Source organism: Globicephala melas, chromosome X, assembly GCF_963455315.2.
Source record: "Globicephala melas chromosome X, mGloMel1.2, whole genome shotgun sequence".
Taxonomy (NCBI): domain Eukaryota; kingdom Metazoa; phylum Chordata; class Mammalia; order Artiodactyla; family Delphinidae; genus Globicephala; species Globicephala melas.
In genome coordinates this window covers 27466894-27487099 of record NC_083335.1, presented here as the reverse complement: position 1 = coordinate 27487099, position 20206 = coordinate 27466894, and the positions used below count along the sequence as shown (strand labels likewise).

Below are 20206 nucleotides of genomic sequence, written 5' to 3'. Positions count from 1 at the left end.
TTTACTGAGGTGAGGAAGACCTTGGGAAGAATAGATTGGAACAGGGTGAGAATCAAGTGTTCCATTTTGGACATGTTGAACTGGAAATCTACTAAATCTTCAAGTGGAGGTGTCAGTTGAATATACAAGTTTGGAGCTCAGGGGAATGTCTGGGCTAGATTTTTATTTTGAGTCATCAGTATAGGTGGTATTTAAAGCCATGGGACTGGAAGAGATTATTAAGGGAGGAAGCGAAGCTGGTGAACAGATGTGGACCAAGGACTGAGTCCTGGAGCATTCTCACATTTTGAGATTAGATGTTGTCAGATCTGCACAGTCATCTGAGACTCACCCTTCTTAATTCTCCTGCCTAGCCTCTCTCTGTTGACAAGTGTCAGGTCTGCATCATGGTCTGAGGCATTTCCTGCCCAATCTTACTTCTTCCTGCTTTGTGTTTCACAGGTAGTACCCCCAGTAAACCTCTTGCACTCCTAACTCTGTCTCAGTGTCTGCTTCCCAGAGGACCTGAACTGACAACAACTGGTACTAGGATTGGTCTGAGAAAGCAGAGGTAAGGTGGGGCTTTGGGACTGGATCATTTGCTACATGAAATGAAATGAGAACGTCATCCCAAGTGGTATGTGGGCCAAGGCCCAGCTGCTAAAACTTTCACTGGTAGTGAGTTGGGAGAATGCTCTGGTGAAAGACAATGTTCTGGCAGATGCAATGAAAAGAAGATGTGGATAACACTGTTTACAAGGACAGTGGAATTGGCTGGCTCTTATGAAATTGCACTGAAACCCTATGGAGGAATAATAGAACTGCTGAGGGCAACTAACATCAGAAAACTAAGTGTAAAAGCCAGGGTGCCTCTTTGGTAGCTCACAAAGAGGTCCTTACCTTCTTCAATGAGCGAGCAGAAAAATCTAAAGACCAAACTTAGAACTTAATAATTAGAGTCACCAAGCTTCAAAGATGACTGAATGCTTATCCAAAGCAGATCTGTTATGCCAAGGTCAGGGCTCTAGTTGGGAAAACCCAGGATCCTGACAAATGGCATGAGAACATCTAAGTAGATGCCTCCAAAGATTTCTGGCTCCCCAGACTGCTCGGAATCCTCAGAGCGTGCGGAGGTAACCCATTCCTCCGTATTAAGGGCTAGCATTCACCCCACTTCTTTAGGGAAGACGGTAAAAAGGCCTCTCCCCTATAAGGCACAAGATCTGCCTTCACCTCTTCTCCTGGTTATCAGGCCAGTAACTAGGGTATAACCCAGCCAGGGATGTACTGGACTTGGTAAGAAAGAAAAGGGTCTATATACACCAAAAGGGCTGCCAGACCTCGCCAACATATGCTGGAAGGAGCCAGAGAGATCCCATGGATTGGATTTCAAGGGTGTTTCAAGTTCTGGGTCCAGAACTTAAGACTGGATAAGGGAGGGTTTATTGACTTGGGAGCACTCTCAGGATACAGGTCTTAACACCTTGGCATGGACCCTAGGGGTAGGTACAAACCCACAGTTACGGTGGCTCCTAGAAGCCTGGAGAAAGTGATGAACCACACTGAGCGAGGTTAAAATGCCTGAATTGCCACAGTAGATGGTCAAGAAAGGAATCCAAAGGTTCAAAGAAGCAAGCATGCTGGAGTGGATATGTTACCTGAGGCCAGAAAACCCACCAGAGAGTAACGCGGCATGGGAGGACTCAGGAGACACACCACTGACCAAAGCCAAGAGGAATGCGCGGGTGAGAGGGAGGCCAGCATCACCAAGAAGTTCTGCGGTGGCTCTTCTTTGCAGGCCAGGGGAGATGCTAGGAGAGGCAATCACAGAGTTGGGTTCATTAATAGAGGCCAAAGTAATAAGGACCGCAGCTTTGGCTGTGTTTAACTGCCCAAAGCCGGGAGGTCACAATAACTATAATGACTGGCAATGTCAGAGGGGCAGCCAAGAGAGTTTGACCCGCAGGGAGAGGATTAATAGAGTATGGCACCCCTAGGAGCAAATAGACGGACCACCAATAAGGATGTTGTTTGATTATATAATTTTTAAAAAGCAGCAATAGGGCTTCCCTGGTGGCGCAGTGGTTGAGAGTCTGCCTGTCGATGGAGAGGACACGGGTTCGTGACCCGATCCGGGAGGATCCCACATGCCGCGGAGCCGCTGGGCCCGTGAGCCATGGCCGCTGGGCCTGCCCGTCCGGAGCCTGTGCTCCGCAGCGGGAGAGGCCGCAACGGTGAGAGGCCCGTGTACCGCAAAAAAAAAAAAAAAAGCAGCAATAGAAAAGAGGCTGAGGGTTAACACCCCCCAGAAAAGCCATGATGCTCTGCCCAGTTCCTGGACCTGAGTCAGTTTTCAGACCCAGAACCCACTGACTGAAGAAGTGGCTAGGTCCCCAGGAGGAAGGACACTGCATCACCATGGTAATTACAGACCATAATAATAGTTCCAGTCCTTCCCTAAAGGGATCTACGGCCATTTACTTAGGTGAGTGTATGCTGGGGAAAGGGGAGACATTTAGAGGACTGCTAGACATTGAATACCCAGAGATCTAAAGTGTCTCTCTAGGAAGGGGTTCCAGGTAATAAATAGGGAGGTAGAACACAAATTTGGATGAAAGATAGTTTGTAAATATAGGTGTATTCTCCTGGGATACAGGATTTAACACCCTGGCAAGGACCCTGTATAACGATACTAACACACTTAGAAGGTTGGATCCTAGAAGCATGGAAAACATGTTGGTTGATATTAACTTTGGGTAGAAATGCCTGAACTGCCATGACAGACAGTGGCTTAGAAGGCTCAGTGGACCCTGGGAGTGGATATGTTATGTGAGGCCAGAAGATCCACTGGAGGATTATGTTGCACATGAGGGCTCAGGGAACACACCGTTCACCAAGGCCATGAGGAATGTGCTGGTGAGAGGGCGCCAGCATCACTGAGAAGTTCATGTGGCTCTCCTCTGCAGGCCAGGGCGGACAGTAGGAGGGGCAAACACGGGACTGGTCTCATAACTAGCAATAGGGATGACAGGGCCTCTTCCGTCCAGGAAGGACCAGAAATTCACTCTCATGGAAATGGACATTTATTCTGGGTGTGGTTTTGACTTTCCTGCCCACAGAAACTCAGCCAGCACCACAGTATCCAGGGACCTAAGGAGTGCCTGACTGTGCACACCATGGAATCTGACACAGCATAGCAGCTGACCAGGGACTTGCTTCAAAGGAAGTGTGGGAGTGTGCTTGTGACCACAGGACCCCCGGCATGTTACCTTCCACACCATTCAGAAGTAGCTGACCTGATAAAGCAATGGAATGGCCTGCTGAGGGTGCAGCTGAAGCACCAGCTCAGAAGCAGTACTCTGCAAGGATGTGGTACCATCCTCCAGGATACAAAGTAAATGCTAATCAGAGACCTCTGTATAGCACCATCTCCCCCAGAGGAGAAGTACATGGGTGCAGCCAAGGAGTGGAAGCAGAAGTCACCACATACACAGTCATTCCCAATAACTTACTAGTAGGGAGACATTGTACTTTCAGTCCCCTTAATTTTGAGCTCTGCAGTGTAAGAGGTACTTGTCCTCAAAGAGGGCACACTCTTACCAGGGGCACAGCAAGAGTCCCACTGAACTATAAGCTGCCAGCAGTGCACTCTGGAGGCCAGAGGGATGGGAGGTAGGAATCAAAAATACTCTGTTATAAGGAACTTGTACTACACATGAAGCAGTATGGTATTATTTGAAGGCAGACTTAGATTAGTTAAAAATGTATATTATAGGGAATTCCCTGGTGGTCCAGAGGTTAAGACCCTGCACTCCCAATGCAGGGGGCCCAGGTTCAACTCCTGGTCAGGGAACTAGATCCCACATGCCACAACTAAAGATCCTGCATGCTGCAACTAAAGATCCCGCATGCCACAGCAAAGATCCCACATGCAGCAACGAAGATCCCGCGTGCCACAACTAAGACCCAGCACGGCCAAATAAATAAGTAAATATGTTTTTAAAAAAGAGTAAGTTTTTTAAAATGTATATTATAAACTCTAGGGCAACAATTATAATTGGTACACTAACAGGAAAAATAGATAAAGAAACACAAAAAGAAAAGAAAAGAATTGGCATACTAAGAGAGGAAATAAAATGGAATCATATAAAAAGCTCAATTAAAATCATAGAAGACAGAAAAAGAGGGTGGTGAGGAAACAGAGAACAAATGCAACAAATAGAAAACACTGACAAAGGTGGTAGATATTAATCTAACTATATCAATAATCACTTTAAATGTGAATGGTCTAACTGCACCAATTAAAAGACAGAAATTGTTGGAGTGGATAAAAAAACAAGACCCACTATATGTTGTCTATAAGGAACCCACTTTAAATATAAAGACAGGTAGGTCAAAAATAAAAAGGATAGGAACTTCCCTGGTGGCGCAGTGGTTAAGAATCCGCCTGCCAATGCAGGGAACACAGGTTCAAGCCTGGTCCGGGAAGAACTCACATGCCATGGAGCAACTAAGCCCGTGTGCCACAACTGCTGAGCCTGCACTCTAGAGCCTGTGAGCCACAACTACTGAAGCCCGCGTGCCTAGAGCCTGTGCTCCACAACAAGAGAAGACACCGCAATGAGAAGCCCACGCACCCCAAAGAAGAGTAGCCCCCGCTCATCGCAACTAGAGAAAGCCTGCGTACAGCAACAAAGACCCAACGCAGCCAAAAATAATAAACAAATAAAATAAAATAAAATTTTAAAAAATAAATAAATAATAAAATAAAATAAAAAGAATAGACACAAATATACCAGGAAAACACTAGCCAAAAGAAAGCTGAAGTTGCTACATTTCTATCAAAGTAGCTTTCAGAACAAGGAATACTATCAAGCATGAAGAGGAGCATTACATAATGATAAAGTGGCCAATTCTCAAGAAGAGATAACAATCCTAAATGTATATGCACCTAACAACAGAGCACCAAAATAGGTGAGGCAAAAACTGACAAAACTGAAAGGAGAAATGGATATACCCACTATCAGAATTGGGGGCTTCAACACCCTTTTGCCAGTAATTGACAGATCAAGCAGACAGAAAATCAATATGACTATAGAGTGGATAGTGGAGAAGGGAGAAGATGACAACCAGTGGAAGCCCTGAGACCAACTGCAGCAAGGTGTAATTCTTCCCATTAACCTCCTCTACTATGTTTCCCATAGAAAGAGAGGCTCACAGGAAAATTGTGCAGTTTTGGAGAAGAAAATCCAGGCAACACAAAGGGAAAACTGGGCAGGCATGGAGGTGCACGGCTTAGATCACTCTTCAAGAAAGAATGTGCCATATATCTGTAAGGAGTGAAGTTAGCTGACAGCCTCCAGCTGCAGCACCTTCCAAGGTCAGCTGCAGCATTCTCAACAAGACCATGCTTTCCCTTGGAAGATTACAGCCAATGACGGAGCATGGCGGCAATACTAGGGCCTGGCCATTTCTGTCCAACTTTGGACTCTTCTAACAGGCCGTCTTTCCTCCAGAACTCTCCATTGGGTTGATCAAGACTTTGTCACATCTGCCTTGCAGCCTAAGTCATCTCTGCCCAATTCCCCTTCCTCCCCCAACACCTTCACATGTGTCAGATCTGCATTATGGTCTAAGGGTTTTCCTTGCCCAGACTTCTTGCTCCCTGCCCTTTTAGCTTTCACAGGCATTATCCCCAGTCAACATCTTGTATTCTTTTTTTTTTTTTTTTTTTGCGGTACGCGGGCCTCTCACTGTTGTGGCCCCTCCCGTTGCGGAGCACAGGCTCCGGACGCGCAGGCTCAGTGGCCATGGCTCATGGGCCCAGCCGCTCCGCGGCATGTGGGATCTTCCCGGACCGGGGCACGAACCCGTGTCCCCTGCATCGGCAGGCGGACTCTCAACCACTGCGCCACCAGGGAAGCCCAACATCTTGTATTCTTAACTCCATATTAGCATCTGCTTCCTGGAGGATCCAAATTAGCACAATTAGCCATTCACCACTGGCATCCACTTTGAGAAATTCTGCAGAAGACACTTAATCAAGCATTTCAAGGGTCTCCTCATTATGATGAAAATGTTTTCAGCAAGTTCTTCAGTTGAATTCACAACTAGGTAATCTAGACAATGAAAATCATTTAATACCCCAAACTCACAATCTCCATCAAAGCATATGTGCTACAGCTACAGTTTTTGCAATCATTGCATTCAGTTTCTCTTGCATGGTACTACAATGATGAAGCTTGTCATAAAAGCATAAATTTGGGTTGTTCAAAGTCAATCCTAGCTATGCTTATGATCATTCAAATTGAAGGTTTTCTCCCCAGAAAGACACAGATTTTTCTTTTTTTTTTTTTTTTTGGCGGTATGCAGGCCACTCACTGTTGTGGCCTCTCCCGTTGCGGAGCACAGGCTCCGGACGCACAGGCTCAGCGGCCATGGCTCACGGGCCCAGCCGCTCCGCGGCACGTGGGATCTTCCCAGACCGGGGCACGAACCCGTGTCCCCTGCATCGGCAGGCGGACTCTCAACCACTGCACCGCCAGGGAAGCCTCAGATTTTTCTTGAAACTCAAATAGTCAAGTGATGACTTTTCCTTATGAAAGTCAGTGACTTTCTTGAGCAAAAGTAGTCATTTATAGTCACTGCCCATCTCTTCATAAAGCTGAGGAAGAAAATCCTTAACATAACTGACAAGCATTAAGTGCTTCTCTTGAATCTCCATGTGTAGCTCAGGTAGAGAGAGGTTTCCTGTGGATAACAGTGTGTAGATATATGTGTTAGTCAGGGTAGATTAGATTCTGCTGTGGTAACAAACCAACGCTGAAATTTCACTGACTTAACACAAAGATTTATTTCTCACTCACACAAAGTCCTATGAGATGGTTCCTGTCAAACAACTCTCCTAGATAGGTCTCCTCTAAGTGATGAACTCAGGGATCCAGGTTCCTTGCATTGTGCTCTGCCATCTCAAGTCCTTTGCTTCTAGCTGCGGCAACAGCAGAGAGTTTCAGCATGAAAAATTATGAAGGCTATTGGATGGGCCAGGCCTGGAAGTGGCAGTTATCAATCCCATCCACATTCCATTGGCCAGAACAAAACCACATGACCCCACTTGGCTAAAAGGAAAGCCAAGGGGAAATACAGACGAGCACATGGATATTGGTGTACAATCTCTTCCACGATAGAACTTTGCTTTTGGTGTAACAGCTTGAATACTTGAAACAAGGCCTCAAGTTGGATTTACTACAGTTTTAACACCTTTCATACTTTATCCTTATACGTCACTTCTAGTCTAAATTATTCTCATGATGTCCTTCCGTATCTCTGTTAATTGCATCACCATCCACCCATTTACTCAAGTCAAAAATTTAGAAGCTATCCTTGTTTCTTTTACATGAAAAGCAGAAAAAAGAGAGCCAAAGAGCCCAATGCAGGGGTGATTCCAAAGCAGCTTCCATGAATATTATGGTCTTATAGGAAGGCATATTCCTACAACGAAGATGGGTTGATCACATTTACCTGTAAAGGGTATCTATCCTAATATTCCCCTAACTTCTCATTCTAGTATGATAGCCCATTAATACTCCCCTAAAGGGAAGAGGGTGCCTTGAATATCTAATGTGAGTATTCAGGTCTGCTTAGCAGTCCTACTCCTCGCAGTCAATTAAGAAACATTCTGATGCATATATCAGTGTCATATGACTCGGTTCATTCATTCATTCATATATTAAACAAATATTTAGTGAGTGCCTACTAGCCTATGCGTCATGGCACCGTTCTAAGAGCCAGAAATATAGAAGTATACAAAATAGACAAAACCCCTGCCCTCATGGAGTTTACATTCTAGTGGGCTAAAGGAAGACAGGTTTTTAGGGAAAACACATAGTATGTCAGATAGTGATAAATTCTATAGAGAAAAAGAAAGCAGAGAAGGGGGCAGTGGTGGGAATAGAACGGCCTGTTAGGAGGAAATTCCAATAATGTAAGGGAGAGAGAATAAATTTTAAAGGGAAAAATGAGTGCCAGGCACAACTACAAGATTTTTGGCCTGAGTTACCAAAAAAAAAAAAGTTTCATTTACTGACATGGGGAAGACAAGGGGAGGGGCAGCTTTGATGGGGAAAACCAGGGGTTTGGTTTGAGACACATTAGGCTTGAGATGCCCATTAGATGTCCAAGTGGAGCTATTAAGGAGGAACCTGGGTATGAGAATCTGGAGTTCAGGGGAGGATTACAAGCTGGAGATACATATTTGAGAGTCATCAGGACATAGATGGTATTTAAAGCCACAAGACTAGATGAGATCACCGTGGAAATCAGTTTAAACAGAGAAGAGGCTCAAGGACTGAGTCTGAAGCACTCCAATATTTAGAGGCTGTGGAGATGAAGAAGAACCAGCAACGGAGACTGAGAAGGAGTGCCCAGTAGTTATCAAGAGTCAGCCCCCGGAATCAGCTTATTGCAGGGTACACTGACAACGTTGAATTTCTGGATCCGCAAAGCTAAGGAATAGATAGCAGGGACTCCCACCAAGGTACTACTGTCCTGGGAAATCTGGCTGATTAGTCAGTCAGCTTTTCCCTTGGCCGTCTTTCAAAATGCAACAAACCTCATGCAAATTATATGCAAGATAGCAGCAGCATGGCAATATTGTGGGAGATATGGCTAGTCTCTGGTTGAGGATACTAAACACCAGAACCGTGCATGCCACACTTGCAGGAGGAGCTCAGCCCTGTGACCCTCCAACCAGGCTCTCAGGCCCAATCTTGGAGAGCTTCCAGAAGACACAATGAAAACCACTCCCAGTGCCCCAATGGCAAAGGGCTACACAGCTCATTGCAGCCAGCTGCTGCTACTTTCCTTGCTGCTGCCAACACCAGCTGATCTAGAAGGAACACTTTCCACGACAACAGCTGGACCTTACCAGCAGGTTAGGGTGAGGGTGAGGGTTAAATTAGTGTTCAGGTTGGATTAAGGTTAGAACTTCCCGTCTGTGATGGGCTAAATCCCAGTGGCCTTGAGCCTCTCCTCGGGATGTTCCCTCCACATCCTGCTGGAACTGAAACCTTGGCTGTCTGCTGACCCCTCTAAAGTGCAGGCTGTTTGTTCTCTCATCTCCCCACAGCTAAATACCTTCGAGAGTGCCAAGGGGTGGAGCTGGAGCTCTCCCTGCTCCCCAAGGCCCCTTCCTGATCTTCGCTCCTCCCCACTCTTGAGAAGTCTCTGGCTCCTCCTCGACTCACACCATCCTGTTATTTCACCCTCTCCCCATCCTGCTGGTAGTCTTCTGTCACCTTCCTGGTCACTGCCCTCATTCATAAAGGCTTTAGTTCTTGACTGTCTGTCCTCTGTCCCAACTTCTCTCATCATTCTCAGTGATTTCGACATTCACACGGTAAACCACCCAGCACCCTGGCCTCTAGTTTCCTCAATCTGTCCACTGCCAGTGACCACTGCCATTTTGCAGAGCACTTCACAATCTGGAGCAGCAGTATGGGGCCCTGGATCTTGAAGGTCCTTGTACATCAATGCATTTCTTTCATTTACACATCCACACATGATTTCCAGAAGCTGACAAACCTTTAGTACAGGAATTATGTAAAGGCGCGTATAATTTACTAGGAATTAGAATTATAAAAGAATTATCATTCTTTTCTGTTTTGTTTTCCATTGGACTCACCATGCGTCAGCGTTTACAAATGGGATGTTAAAGTTTAACAGTGGATGAAAATAAACCCCCAACAATACAAAAATACACACGCAAGAGGCTGTTCATTGTAACACTGTTTATAATTGCAAAATATTGGAAACCACCTAAATGTTCATTCCTAGGAGCACGGCTAAATAAACTATGGTACATCCATACAATAGAATACTATGTGGTTATAAATAAGAGCGACAACAATACCCATGAACTGAGTTGGAGTAAACCCTAGAATATAGTATACAGTGAAAAAAGCAAAGTACCAAAGTTATATCTATAGAATGTTACCTTTCATGTGATAAAAGGAGATATTTTCATGCAAGCACCGGTACACAAATGTTCATAGCAGCTTTATTCATAATAGCCAAAAACTGGAATCAGCCCAAGTGTCTACCAATGGATAAGTGGGTGACCAAATTGTGGTACATCCACACAATGGAATATGACTCAGCAGTAAAAAGGAAGAAACTAGTGATGAACACAACAACGTGGGTGAATCTCAAAGGCATCATGCTGAGTGAAAGAAGCCGGTCTCAAAAGGTTACATGCTGTATGTTTTCATTTATATGACATTCTCGAAGGGCAAAACTATGAGAACAGAGAACAGATCAATGGCTGCCAGAGCTGGGGGTGGGGGAGGCCTTGACTACAGACAGGCAACACAGGAGCATTCTGGGGGCTGATGGAGCAGTTCTGTATCCTGATTGTGAGGGTGGTCACACAGATCTATACATGCGTTAAAACTCATATAACTAACTCTACACCGAAACAAGGTAATTTTACTGTACATAAATGGCAAAAAGTGTAGAGGTGGAGCTGGTGATTAAAATGTGATGAGTTTAGGGAATTCCCTGGAAGTCCTGTGGTTAGGGCTCCACGCTTCCACTGCAGGGGGCACGGGTTCGATCCCTGGTCAGGGAACTAAGACCCCACATGCCACGTGGCCAAAATAAAAAAAAATGTGATGAGCTTAGCCCTAGGTCTTCAGATAGATATTAAAGGTGTATCATTTCATCACCTGGACCATCTCTTAGTGCTTTAAAAATACCAGCTGCAAAGAAACTAAAACTATTAGGTGACTACCATAAAAAGCCATTGTAATTTGAATTACCATAGCCTGGTAATGGGAGCAAATTAAATTCCATTATGTGAAATATGTATCCCCAACATAGTTCCTGATACAGAGTAAGTATTCAATAAACATTTGTGGAATGAATAAATGAGTGAGAGAACGAGAGAAGGAAAAGGCTCACACATTTTGATATGAACCCTTCCTGCCTCAACATCAGCAAAAATTTTGAAGCAGAATGGAAGGAGGTTCAAGCATTGCTTAAAGTTAAATACAGTGTGCCAAGGGAGAGAAATGCAAAAGCTATGGAAGCCACACTTTATAGTGTTATATTTAACTGTAAAGGTCAGGGCTGCTGAAGTCATTGTTGACACACTTGCCAAAACTGCTGCTCAAGACATGGTGAAAATGATGACTGGGGACAAGGAGTCTCTGTCAAATATCACAGTTCACTTTAGAATTACAGATGTGGCTGGAAATTTAAAATGGCAAGCATCCAATTTCTGACAAAGCTTATATTATTCACTGGGAATTGATAAATCTACCAATCTTGTGAATCAGTTAATCTTTTGCTATTTATCATATATGACCTAAATAAATAATTTCGTGAAGACATTATGTTCTGCTAATCTTTTCCAACTTGTAGAACTGAAGATTTCCTTCCTTCTTTCCTTTCTTTCTTCCTTCCTTCCTTCCATCCTTCATTCATCTAACTAATGTTTACTGAGCACTAACTATGTGCCAGCCAGTGTTCCAGGCACAGGGGACACAGCTGTGAACAAGAGACAACATCCCTTCCCTCATGGAGCTTACGTTCTGGTAGCTGGAAACAGACAATAAACCAAGAAAAGAAAAAGAGCAGTTAGGGATAAATGCTATACAGAGAATTGAAATGGGGCGATGTGGCAGAGCGAACGGGGGCTGTGTAGACTGGGTGGTCAGGCGAGCCCTCTAACAGGAGATAACAAGGAACCAGCTCTGCAAATATCTGAGGAAAGAAATTTCCAGAGAGAGCAGCTAGAACAGTGGTTCTCAAAAGGAATGGCACTGTCCCCTAGAGGGCATTTTGGACACTGGGGAGAGGGGAGCCAGAGTGATTGGGGTACCATACTGGCATTTAATGGGCAGGGCAAGGATGTTGCATATCTGCAATGCACCAGACTGTCCTGCATCCTTCATGGCTTTCAAAGATCCCACCAGGCATCCATGTAGGTGGAAAAGCTGTTTCTAATTATCAGAGTTGAAAACTTAACTCTGCTTAACTCTAAAATACAAAACATTTTTCTCACAGTGTTTATGTACACAGAATTTCCCAAGAATGCAATTACCACGTAAATAGAAAGCAGATTGTATTTTGTTTCATTCAGAACTGCACCAAGAGTTGTTCAACATTTCAAAACCAACACCTCCCTCATGGCAAGGCAAGTATCACCAGAAACACTGCAGCTAATGGGGATGTTTCAGGCAAAATTGATGATGGCGGAGAGATTTTTTTTTTAATGGATAATACATACCCGTGGTAAAAAGAAAAGAGGGGAAAAAGCAAACAGTACAAAAGGGCACACAGTCAAAAGTCAATCTCCCTTCCACCTCTGTTCCTACCTCTCCCAGTTTTCTTCCCTAGAGATAATCTGATTATCAGGGTTTTTTTTATATCCTTCCAATGGAATTATCTTTTTTCTTTAGAAGAGAGGAAGGGAGGGAGAGAGGGGGAAAATCCATACAAATGAATATTTGTCTGAGCATTAAGAAAAAAGACGAGGAAAGATGCACACAGCAGAGGGGGTATAGTTCAGTGGAAGAGCATTTGACTGCAGGAAAGATGTAGGCGCGCGCGCACGCGCACACACACACACACACACACACACACCCCCCAAGCTCTAAGGTTGGTTGCTCTAACGTTACCTCAGAGGATGCGCAGGGGGACTTAATTTTCTTTAATACACTTCTATACTGTTTTTCTTGGTATGACAGGTATATTCTACTTTTGCAATTTACAAAATTCCATAAGGTTAAAGAATAAAATACAAATTAAGAGAGCAGGAATCAACCAACATTGGCATAAATATAGCAAGATAAACTATAATCTTAGAAACATCAGCAAGTTAAACTAAGGTAATGTACTAACAGAAGATTTAACTCAGTGAGAAGAGAAACAAAAAGTGAGAGTTGGAGAATCAAAAACTGTGAGCATCTCCCAAGGCCTGATGAGGACGACAGGAGGCTGCCTACTGGTCTGAATCAGCCAGCCACCCTTTTTCCTCATATTACAATACTACTTCTAAGATTACTTACTGCCTCTTTCCTGTTTTTCTGTTTTCTTTTTTTTAGTTATCATAAATTTATCTTTAACACAGCAGTCCAGTTTCACATTGTGCGCCTTTTCCAAAGTTGGAGATCTTAACTTACTATGTCCTTCACAGACTTTTCAACAAGTATGAAAAAGAGGCAATGAGATTAGCTTGAGTCTACAAATCACAATCCAAATATAGGACACCCTCAAGGACTGATTTATGTTTAAGATCAATCTACATAATATTCCCAATGCTTAGCAAATGAATGAGACTCTGGCTGAGTAAAATATGAACAAACCTCGTTACGTTAGCACATTATCATGAAAAGACAGAAGGCAGCAAATAAATACTTTGCTGTTACTCATTTTACTGTGCAAGGTTCCTGTTGTGAAAAATTACTTTCGAGGGTAAAATACACCATCAACTCACGATCTCTCCTGGCCCACAGCTGTGAAGACTAAACTGGTTCTTCCTACCTCTGGCTCACTTGAGCATCTTATTCCTGCTGAAGACAAAAAGAACAGCAGTGCTAAAGAAAAGGGTATACCTGGTTCCCAAGGTGGATGCAATTGAAGGCCTACACAAGTTGCCTTCAAACCAAACAAAACCAATACAACCCAGTTGAGCCAGTCTCCATACAATGCGGTTATTGCATCAACTGTTCCATTCCCAGGGCAGAGCTCCCTGAAGGACCTTTAGGATCTAGTCCTGTTGTCCAACAGAGTGCTTTAGGACAGAACTGGTAACTGAAGGTTCCCTTACTGTAGTCCCCACATTCTAATTCGAACCCTCTTAAAGTCCAGTGTCGGGCTTCCCTGGTGGTGCAGTGGTCTTTAGAGTCATCAACCTACTTTCTCCAACCTCCCACAGCCATGAAATTAGCTTACAGCAAGACAGGCGAATTCACAAAACAAGAAAAATAAGCATCCCCAGTGGTTGAGAGCAGAGCAAGGTTTCTGTAACTAGAACAAGTCCTCTTTTTCCATTTCTTTTTTATTTTATTGAAGTATAGTTGGTTTACAATGTTGTGTTAATTTCTGCTATACAGCAAAGTGATTCAGTTATATACATATATACATTCTTTTTCATATTCTTTTCCATTATGGTTTATCACAGGATACTGAATATAGTTCCCTGTGCTATACAGTAGGACCTTGTTGTTTATCCATTCTATATATGATAGTTTGCATCTGCCAATCCCAGTCTCCCAAACCCATCCCTCCCCCACTCCCCATACCCCTTGGCAACCACAAGTATATTCTCTGCCTGTTTGTTTCATAAATAGGTAGAACAAGTCCTCTTGATCTAGACCCTGCAATGCTGTTTAGAAAAGGATCCTTTATCATCATGTGTGTTAGTAAATGTAGAAAGTAACTATACAAGCCTAAAAGCAACTGTGTACCTGGGATGTCTTCTACTAATGGACTGCTAGACTGCCTTTTCACTATTATTACTGATATGGCTTTTTAAGAAGAGAAAACTGGGAGAAGTTTGGAATTTTTTAACTTATCAAAATCCTTCTTAGACTCTGGCCAAGTCACTCCTAACCCTTCTTTGCCTCTGTTGTCCCCTTAGCTCGCAGAACCACTGAAAATGGTTGAGAGACACTCTACAGTCGCCGTGGACGTGTTAGTGTAGCTGGTAGTGGATGTTGGCATAAAATCGACCTAGATTTGAATCCTGATGGCGTCTAGCAGCTGTGCCTAGAGCAAGTCAATCTCTCTGTCTTGGTCTCCTCTTCTGTAAAATAACATCTAATCATGGCTAGCACATCTGTAGTGTTACCTCCATCATTTTTCATTTAATACTTACAACAACCCCTAGAGGAAGAAATTATAGATGAAGCAACTGTGGCACAGAGAGGTTGAGTGACTTCCCCAAGGTCACACAGCTGGTAAACTGCAGAGCCAAGATTCTAACGCATGTTGGAGTCCAGGCCCTAACCACCACACCTACAGCCTCTCCAACTGAGAGCAATAAATGAGGACACACCTACTAAGGGCTGTTTTGAGGATTAAAGGAGTAAATGTATGAAAAGCCTAATTCAAGTGTCTGATATCGTGTGTATGTTAAAGAAGGTTTTTTCCCTTCTGCACTGGGAAATCCGTAAGGCTTTTTCCTGGGGCAGAAAAAAAGGTTGGAGGGATGAGAACAGAGGCGAGGGGAGGAAGGGGGCGAGGTGGAACGTGGAAAGGAAAAAAGGCGGTGGAGGGGGCACTGAATATTCAGGACGCAAGAAGTGGAGCAGGCTAGGCCTTGAGAGAACGCGGTGACTCCTTCTCAACTGCAAACAGAAACCTACCGGCCAAAGAGCAGACATTAAACCGGCGCGGCCTCAGCCCCGAGCTGGCATCCGCAACCCCGCCCCGGCCCCAGGCCGGCTCGGCCGGGGCGCGGACCGGCTTCCCTTCCGGGCCGCGGGTCCGCCCTACGCCGGGCGGAGCCTGGCCCGCCCCCCGCACCGGAGCCCGGGAGCCCCAGGCCCGAGCCACGCGATCTGCTGGCCGCCCGGGGCTCGGGTCGGGGACGCGCGATGGCGACTTGGCGGCGGGACGGCCGGCTGACGGGCAGCCAGCGGCTGCTGTGCGCGGGGTTGGCGGGGACGCTCAGCCTCAGCCTCACCGCGCCGCTGGAGCTCGCCACCGTGCTGGCCCAGGTCGGCGTCGTGCGCGGCCGCGCCCGGGGGCCGTGGGGCGCGGGGCTTCGCGTCTGGCGGGCCGAGGGGCCCCGCGCCCTGTGGAAGGGGAACGCGGTGGCCTGCCTGCGCCTCTTCCCCTGCAGCGCCGTTCAACTGGCCGCCTACCGCAAGTAAGAGCCGGGCACGGGCGGCGTGGGCGGGGCCCGGGGCCCGGGAGGCCGCCGCCGGGGGTCCGGCGGCCCGACGCCGCCCGGGTGCCCGGGATCCGGCCAGCGGCGCGCCACAGCCCCCTTCCGGAGCGCGTGGGAGCCCCTCGGGCCAGAAGGCAACCTCTCCGGCTTCCAAAGCGCAGCCCCCACCTTTTCCTTTTCACCTTTTCTTGGGATTCCTGCCCCGCCGGGTGCAGTTTTGTGGGGACGCAGCTCTGGCCCGGAGAGGCTGACCGGGTTGGTCGGGCGAGGAGGTGGAAGGGGGCCAAAGGAGATTTGGAGGGAAGGAGTGAAGAGATCTCCGGAGAGATGGCCCCTAATCCTTCCCACCATCCGCCAACTTGGAAATTTTGCTTTGGCTGGCTTGGGAGAGAGACCCTTTTGAAGATGCGTGTATGGAAGTGTGTCAGAGTCCCCAGAAGAACGTGCTTGGTAGGGGCACAGGGCCCAATCCACTGCGACAAAAAGGCCACGGAGTTCGGCGCTCCCCACCCCCCAAGAAACTGGACTTTAGGGTCCTACAGAGGCTGCAGCTTCCCCTCCCCAAACTGCATGCAGCTGCAACCTCGCTGCTCCCTGGACTCCTTCTTTGGGCTTTGAACACCTCCCCCCCAAAACAGCTGCATTTTAGGAAAACATCTAAAGAGGTAATGCCAGATGACTCTTAAAGCTTCCTCAAGAGCTCAGAGATACCTGCATTTTAACTGGAAACAAAGTCTAAAAGAATGAAGCGATAATGATGCAATTTCAGGTAGTTCTGCAGCTGGGGGGATGTTCCCCGTGTTCCTCGTTCGCTGGGCACACTGCCAACTCGGAAGACTGGCCTTGGCTCAGAATTAGAGAAACACAGCCCACAGTCTTGACCACATAGGTCGGCCTTGGAGGCTAACAGTCAAAGCATTTTGCCTTTGGCTCTGGGAGGCCAGAGCTGGCAGTCTCACCTGACAGCTGACAAACAAGCCCGATGGAATCTTCCTTATCACTGAGTCCTCGAGGCCAGTGCACATTTCACCTGTGCCTGGGAATAGAGTTGCCTTCTCTTTCTCTAGGAAGGGAGGGTAGTGAGATCGTGGGGCATTTCTGTCAAGGCTCTCTTTCTTCCCCAGCCCCCTTTCCCTCAGCAACATCTGGCTTGCAGTCTGTAAACAGTTCTCCTCTGAATTTTAATGACTCAGTTTCTCCCCACTTCACTCTGCTCTCCACAAAGTATGGAACTCCTCCTTTGGAATGTGTACCAAGGGGAGGGAAGCAGAACTTCAAAGGCTGGTTTAAGTACTGTGGCTTTGCTGCTAACCATCTAGAATATATACAGTCATCCCTCCGTATCCGGAAGGGCATTGGTTCCAGGACACGGCCCCCCAACCAAAATCCCCAGATGCTCAAGTCTCTTACAGGAAATGGAGTAGTATTTGCATGTAACCTATACAGTCGTCCTGTACACTTTAAATCATCTCTAGATTGCTTATAATACCTAATACAATGTAAGTACTATATAAATCGCTGTAAATACAATGTAAATGCTATGCAAATAGTTGCCGATGTGCAGCAAATTCAAATTTTGCTTTTTGGAACTTTCTGGAATTTTTTTTCTGAATATTTTCAATCCACAGTTGTGGAACCCACAGATACGGAGGGCTGACTTCATCTCATTGGATTTTTAACAGCTTTACTGAGATATCATCGACATAAAAATTGTATGTTTAAGGTGTACAACTTGATGTTTTGATATATGTATACATTGTGAAATGATCACCACAATCAAGCTAATTAACGTATCCATCACCTCTACCTAGTTACCATTTCCTGTGTGTGTGTGTGTGTGTGTGTGTGTGTGTAAATCGTTGGATTTTTACGACACCTGCCTCCTGCCCTGTAAGGTCCACAGGGCACGAAGTATTATGCCCACTTTCCAGATGCACAGTTGGGCTCAGATTGGCCACACCACTCATCAGTGACAGAGCTGAGCTCCACCACCTGGCCTTCTGACTCCAATGCCCATGCCCTGTTACTTCCTGCTGCCTTTCTCTCTGCCTTCATTAAGTGATCACGGTGTGCATGATGCTGGGGACAACGCAAGATGAAAGGGGCATGGTCCCTGTGCCCCAGAGCTTACAGAGCAAAAGAGTAAGACTAGTGTGTCCATAGCATGTGATTGCTAAGGTTAAAGTGCTATAGCAATTCACACCTCTGATGATGGAGGAGGAGGAGAAGATGTGAAGATGTCACAGTGGAGAAAAACCATCGGAGTTTGGTGTTGGGAGAATGAGTAGGAGTTTTCCATCAAAGATGGGGAGAAAGATACTGCAGAAAATGCCACAAGCAAAGGCACAGAGGTGGGAAGGCATGCAGCGTGACTGGAGCATAAGGTGTGTCTCTGGCTGTAATGGGAAATACAGCCAGAAAAGCAGGTTGGAATGAGATCTTGGAGGGCCAGATTAAGGAGTTTGGACTTTACTTGGAATGCAAGGGTAGCTGTGGGGGATTTTTGATGGGGGAGTGCTGTGATTAAAGCAATTCAACAGGAATTGTCACCTGGTAGCAGTGGAGGACGGCTAAAGAGGAGGAAGGGTGGGGGGTGGCAGGACCACCCGTCGCACTAGTCCATGTGGCGGCTGAGGGCACCTGAAATAGGCTGATGACAGTGGGAGTGGAGAAGAGGAGATGTGTGGGAGAGGAAGAACAGATAGTTACCCAGGCTAGGTTTGCTAATAATTTTTTCCTGCAAGATTAGTTTCTTTCTGGAAATTCAAAAGAAATATTTCAGTGATAGACAGCAAAGTGGTTGATTAATCATGGTGCCAGCCTTCCTACATAAAGACAAGACCTTGGGGCCATCATTATACTGATTAATCTCTACCCTCCTGACCAGGAATTTGCAAAACGGTTGGTTGGGGGTAATGGTACAGCCTATGATTATGGGTTTGAACTAAGCATAAACCTCCAGAATGTTCAGAAAATGGAGTGGTTCAGTGACTTGTCCACAAACACAATTAATGGCAGAGCTGGAGCTTGAAACCAGGTCTTCTAGCTCCTTAATGCAGGGCTCGGCCCAACATTGTGAGCTGAAGTGTCTCCTTACTTGGATTTACAGTTAAAAGAATCCACTCAGTAGAGTCTATTAGGAGCTAGGTCCTTGTGCTAAACAAATAAAACCTAACACAATGGATGGCTTTCAAATATATCATATAGTAGACCCTCACCCAACTTTATGCCACAACTGTTTGTGTAGCTGTATAAACATTGGTTTGGGTCCCTGAAACTCTGAAATTGCTCATAACCAACACCATTTCCTTATTGTGTAATCGATTCATGAGCTTGTGTTTGCCTGCTAACTTGTGTTAGGTTGAAGTGTTGGCAGTTCTACCTACATACATCCAGGGTGTGTGTAATAGCCATGTGCCTGAAAGGAAGGGGTTACTGCTGCTCACCAGCTTATCCAGTTTCGCTGGAACAAGCTGCTGTGCAGTGTGTAGGAGTGGAAGGAAGAGCAGAAAGGGGAACACTGCTGCCCCACCCAGTCAGACAAGCACTTAAGATGTGGGGACCAGGATGATGTAATCGATGGCCTATCAGGGGTGCCCTGCCTTGACTCTGATTGTAAGAGGAACAATCTGTAGTCTTTGTCTCCGTATAGTAAAAGTCTGAGAGGAAGGACTTGCTTTGGTTCTTTTTAATTTTGTATATTTGATAGCAAGACCCTACATTATAAAACAAACTCATAGAAGACAGAACTCCTCGTCCTCGTTCATCAAGTCATTCAGAGAACCAAGGGCCGAATGCCTCTCTTGTTGCCCCATCAGTCATCTCTTTGGCAGGGCTGTTGAACTCTCTTAAGATCTATGCTGAATGCTAGCGCAGTGTCTGGCAGTGTGGATGTTCCGGTGACTGGGGAATGGATGCATTAACGCCCTGGGAGTGGCGAGCGGGATGGGGAATAAGGAGGAGGCAATGAGAATGAATGGTGTTTCTTTTGGCATTCAAACTCCTGCTTCTTCTAGATGGTTCCCGCTTGCTGCAGACCACCCCTCCAGCCAAGCATTTCCACTTCCTGTCTCCCCTCCCCTGGCTAAGGTTCCCGCTGCCACTTATTGGCCAGGGGAGGGAGGAGGGAGGATCGAGGGAGTGTGCAGGCAGCGAAACCGAGGCAGACGGAAGGCCCACTGGTGAATGCCAGCTTAGTTACCTGCATCTTTAAAAGGTTGCTGGTTCACTCAAATGACTGTTTCAGCTGGTACAGTTAAGGTAGGGTGACAGAATGAAGTCCAGACTTTCCTACAGCTTGAAGGAGATGTTTTTAATCGACCAGTGTTT

The 20206-nt window shown here is 46.0% G+C and overlaps 2 protein-coding genes across 5 annotated transcripts in view; one reads left to right on the top strand and one right to left on the bottom strand.

Moving 5' to 3' along the window:
• The window catches only part of LOC115848955 (A-kinase anchor protein 17B), a 141512-nt gene that overhangs the window by 103746 nt on the left and 17560 nt on the right, over nt 1-20206 (bottom strand). The window contains exon 1 of one of the 3 annotated variants that reach the window (XM_060291808.1): nt 15351-15422. The exons of the other annotated variants lie outside the window; for them this stretch is intronic. The gene's annotated coding sequence lies outside the window, so the exon portion shown is untranslated. Of the gene's footprint in view, nt 1-15350; nt 15423-20206 lie in introns of those variants that run through there. 3 annotated transcript variants of the gene reach the window in all.
• SLC25A43 (solute carrier family 25 member 43) overlaps nt 15582-20206 on the top strand; it is a 42616-nt gene continuing 37991 nt past the window's right edge. For both annotated transcript variants that reach the window (XM_030849783.3, XM_030849784.2), the window contains exon 1: nt 15582-15856. In XM_030849783.3, coding sequence (XP_030705643.1) covers nt 15582-15856 — 275 coding nt within the window. The remainder of the gene's footprint in view (nt 15857-20206) is intronic.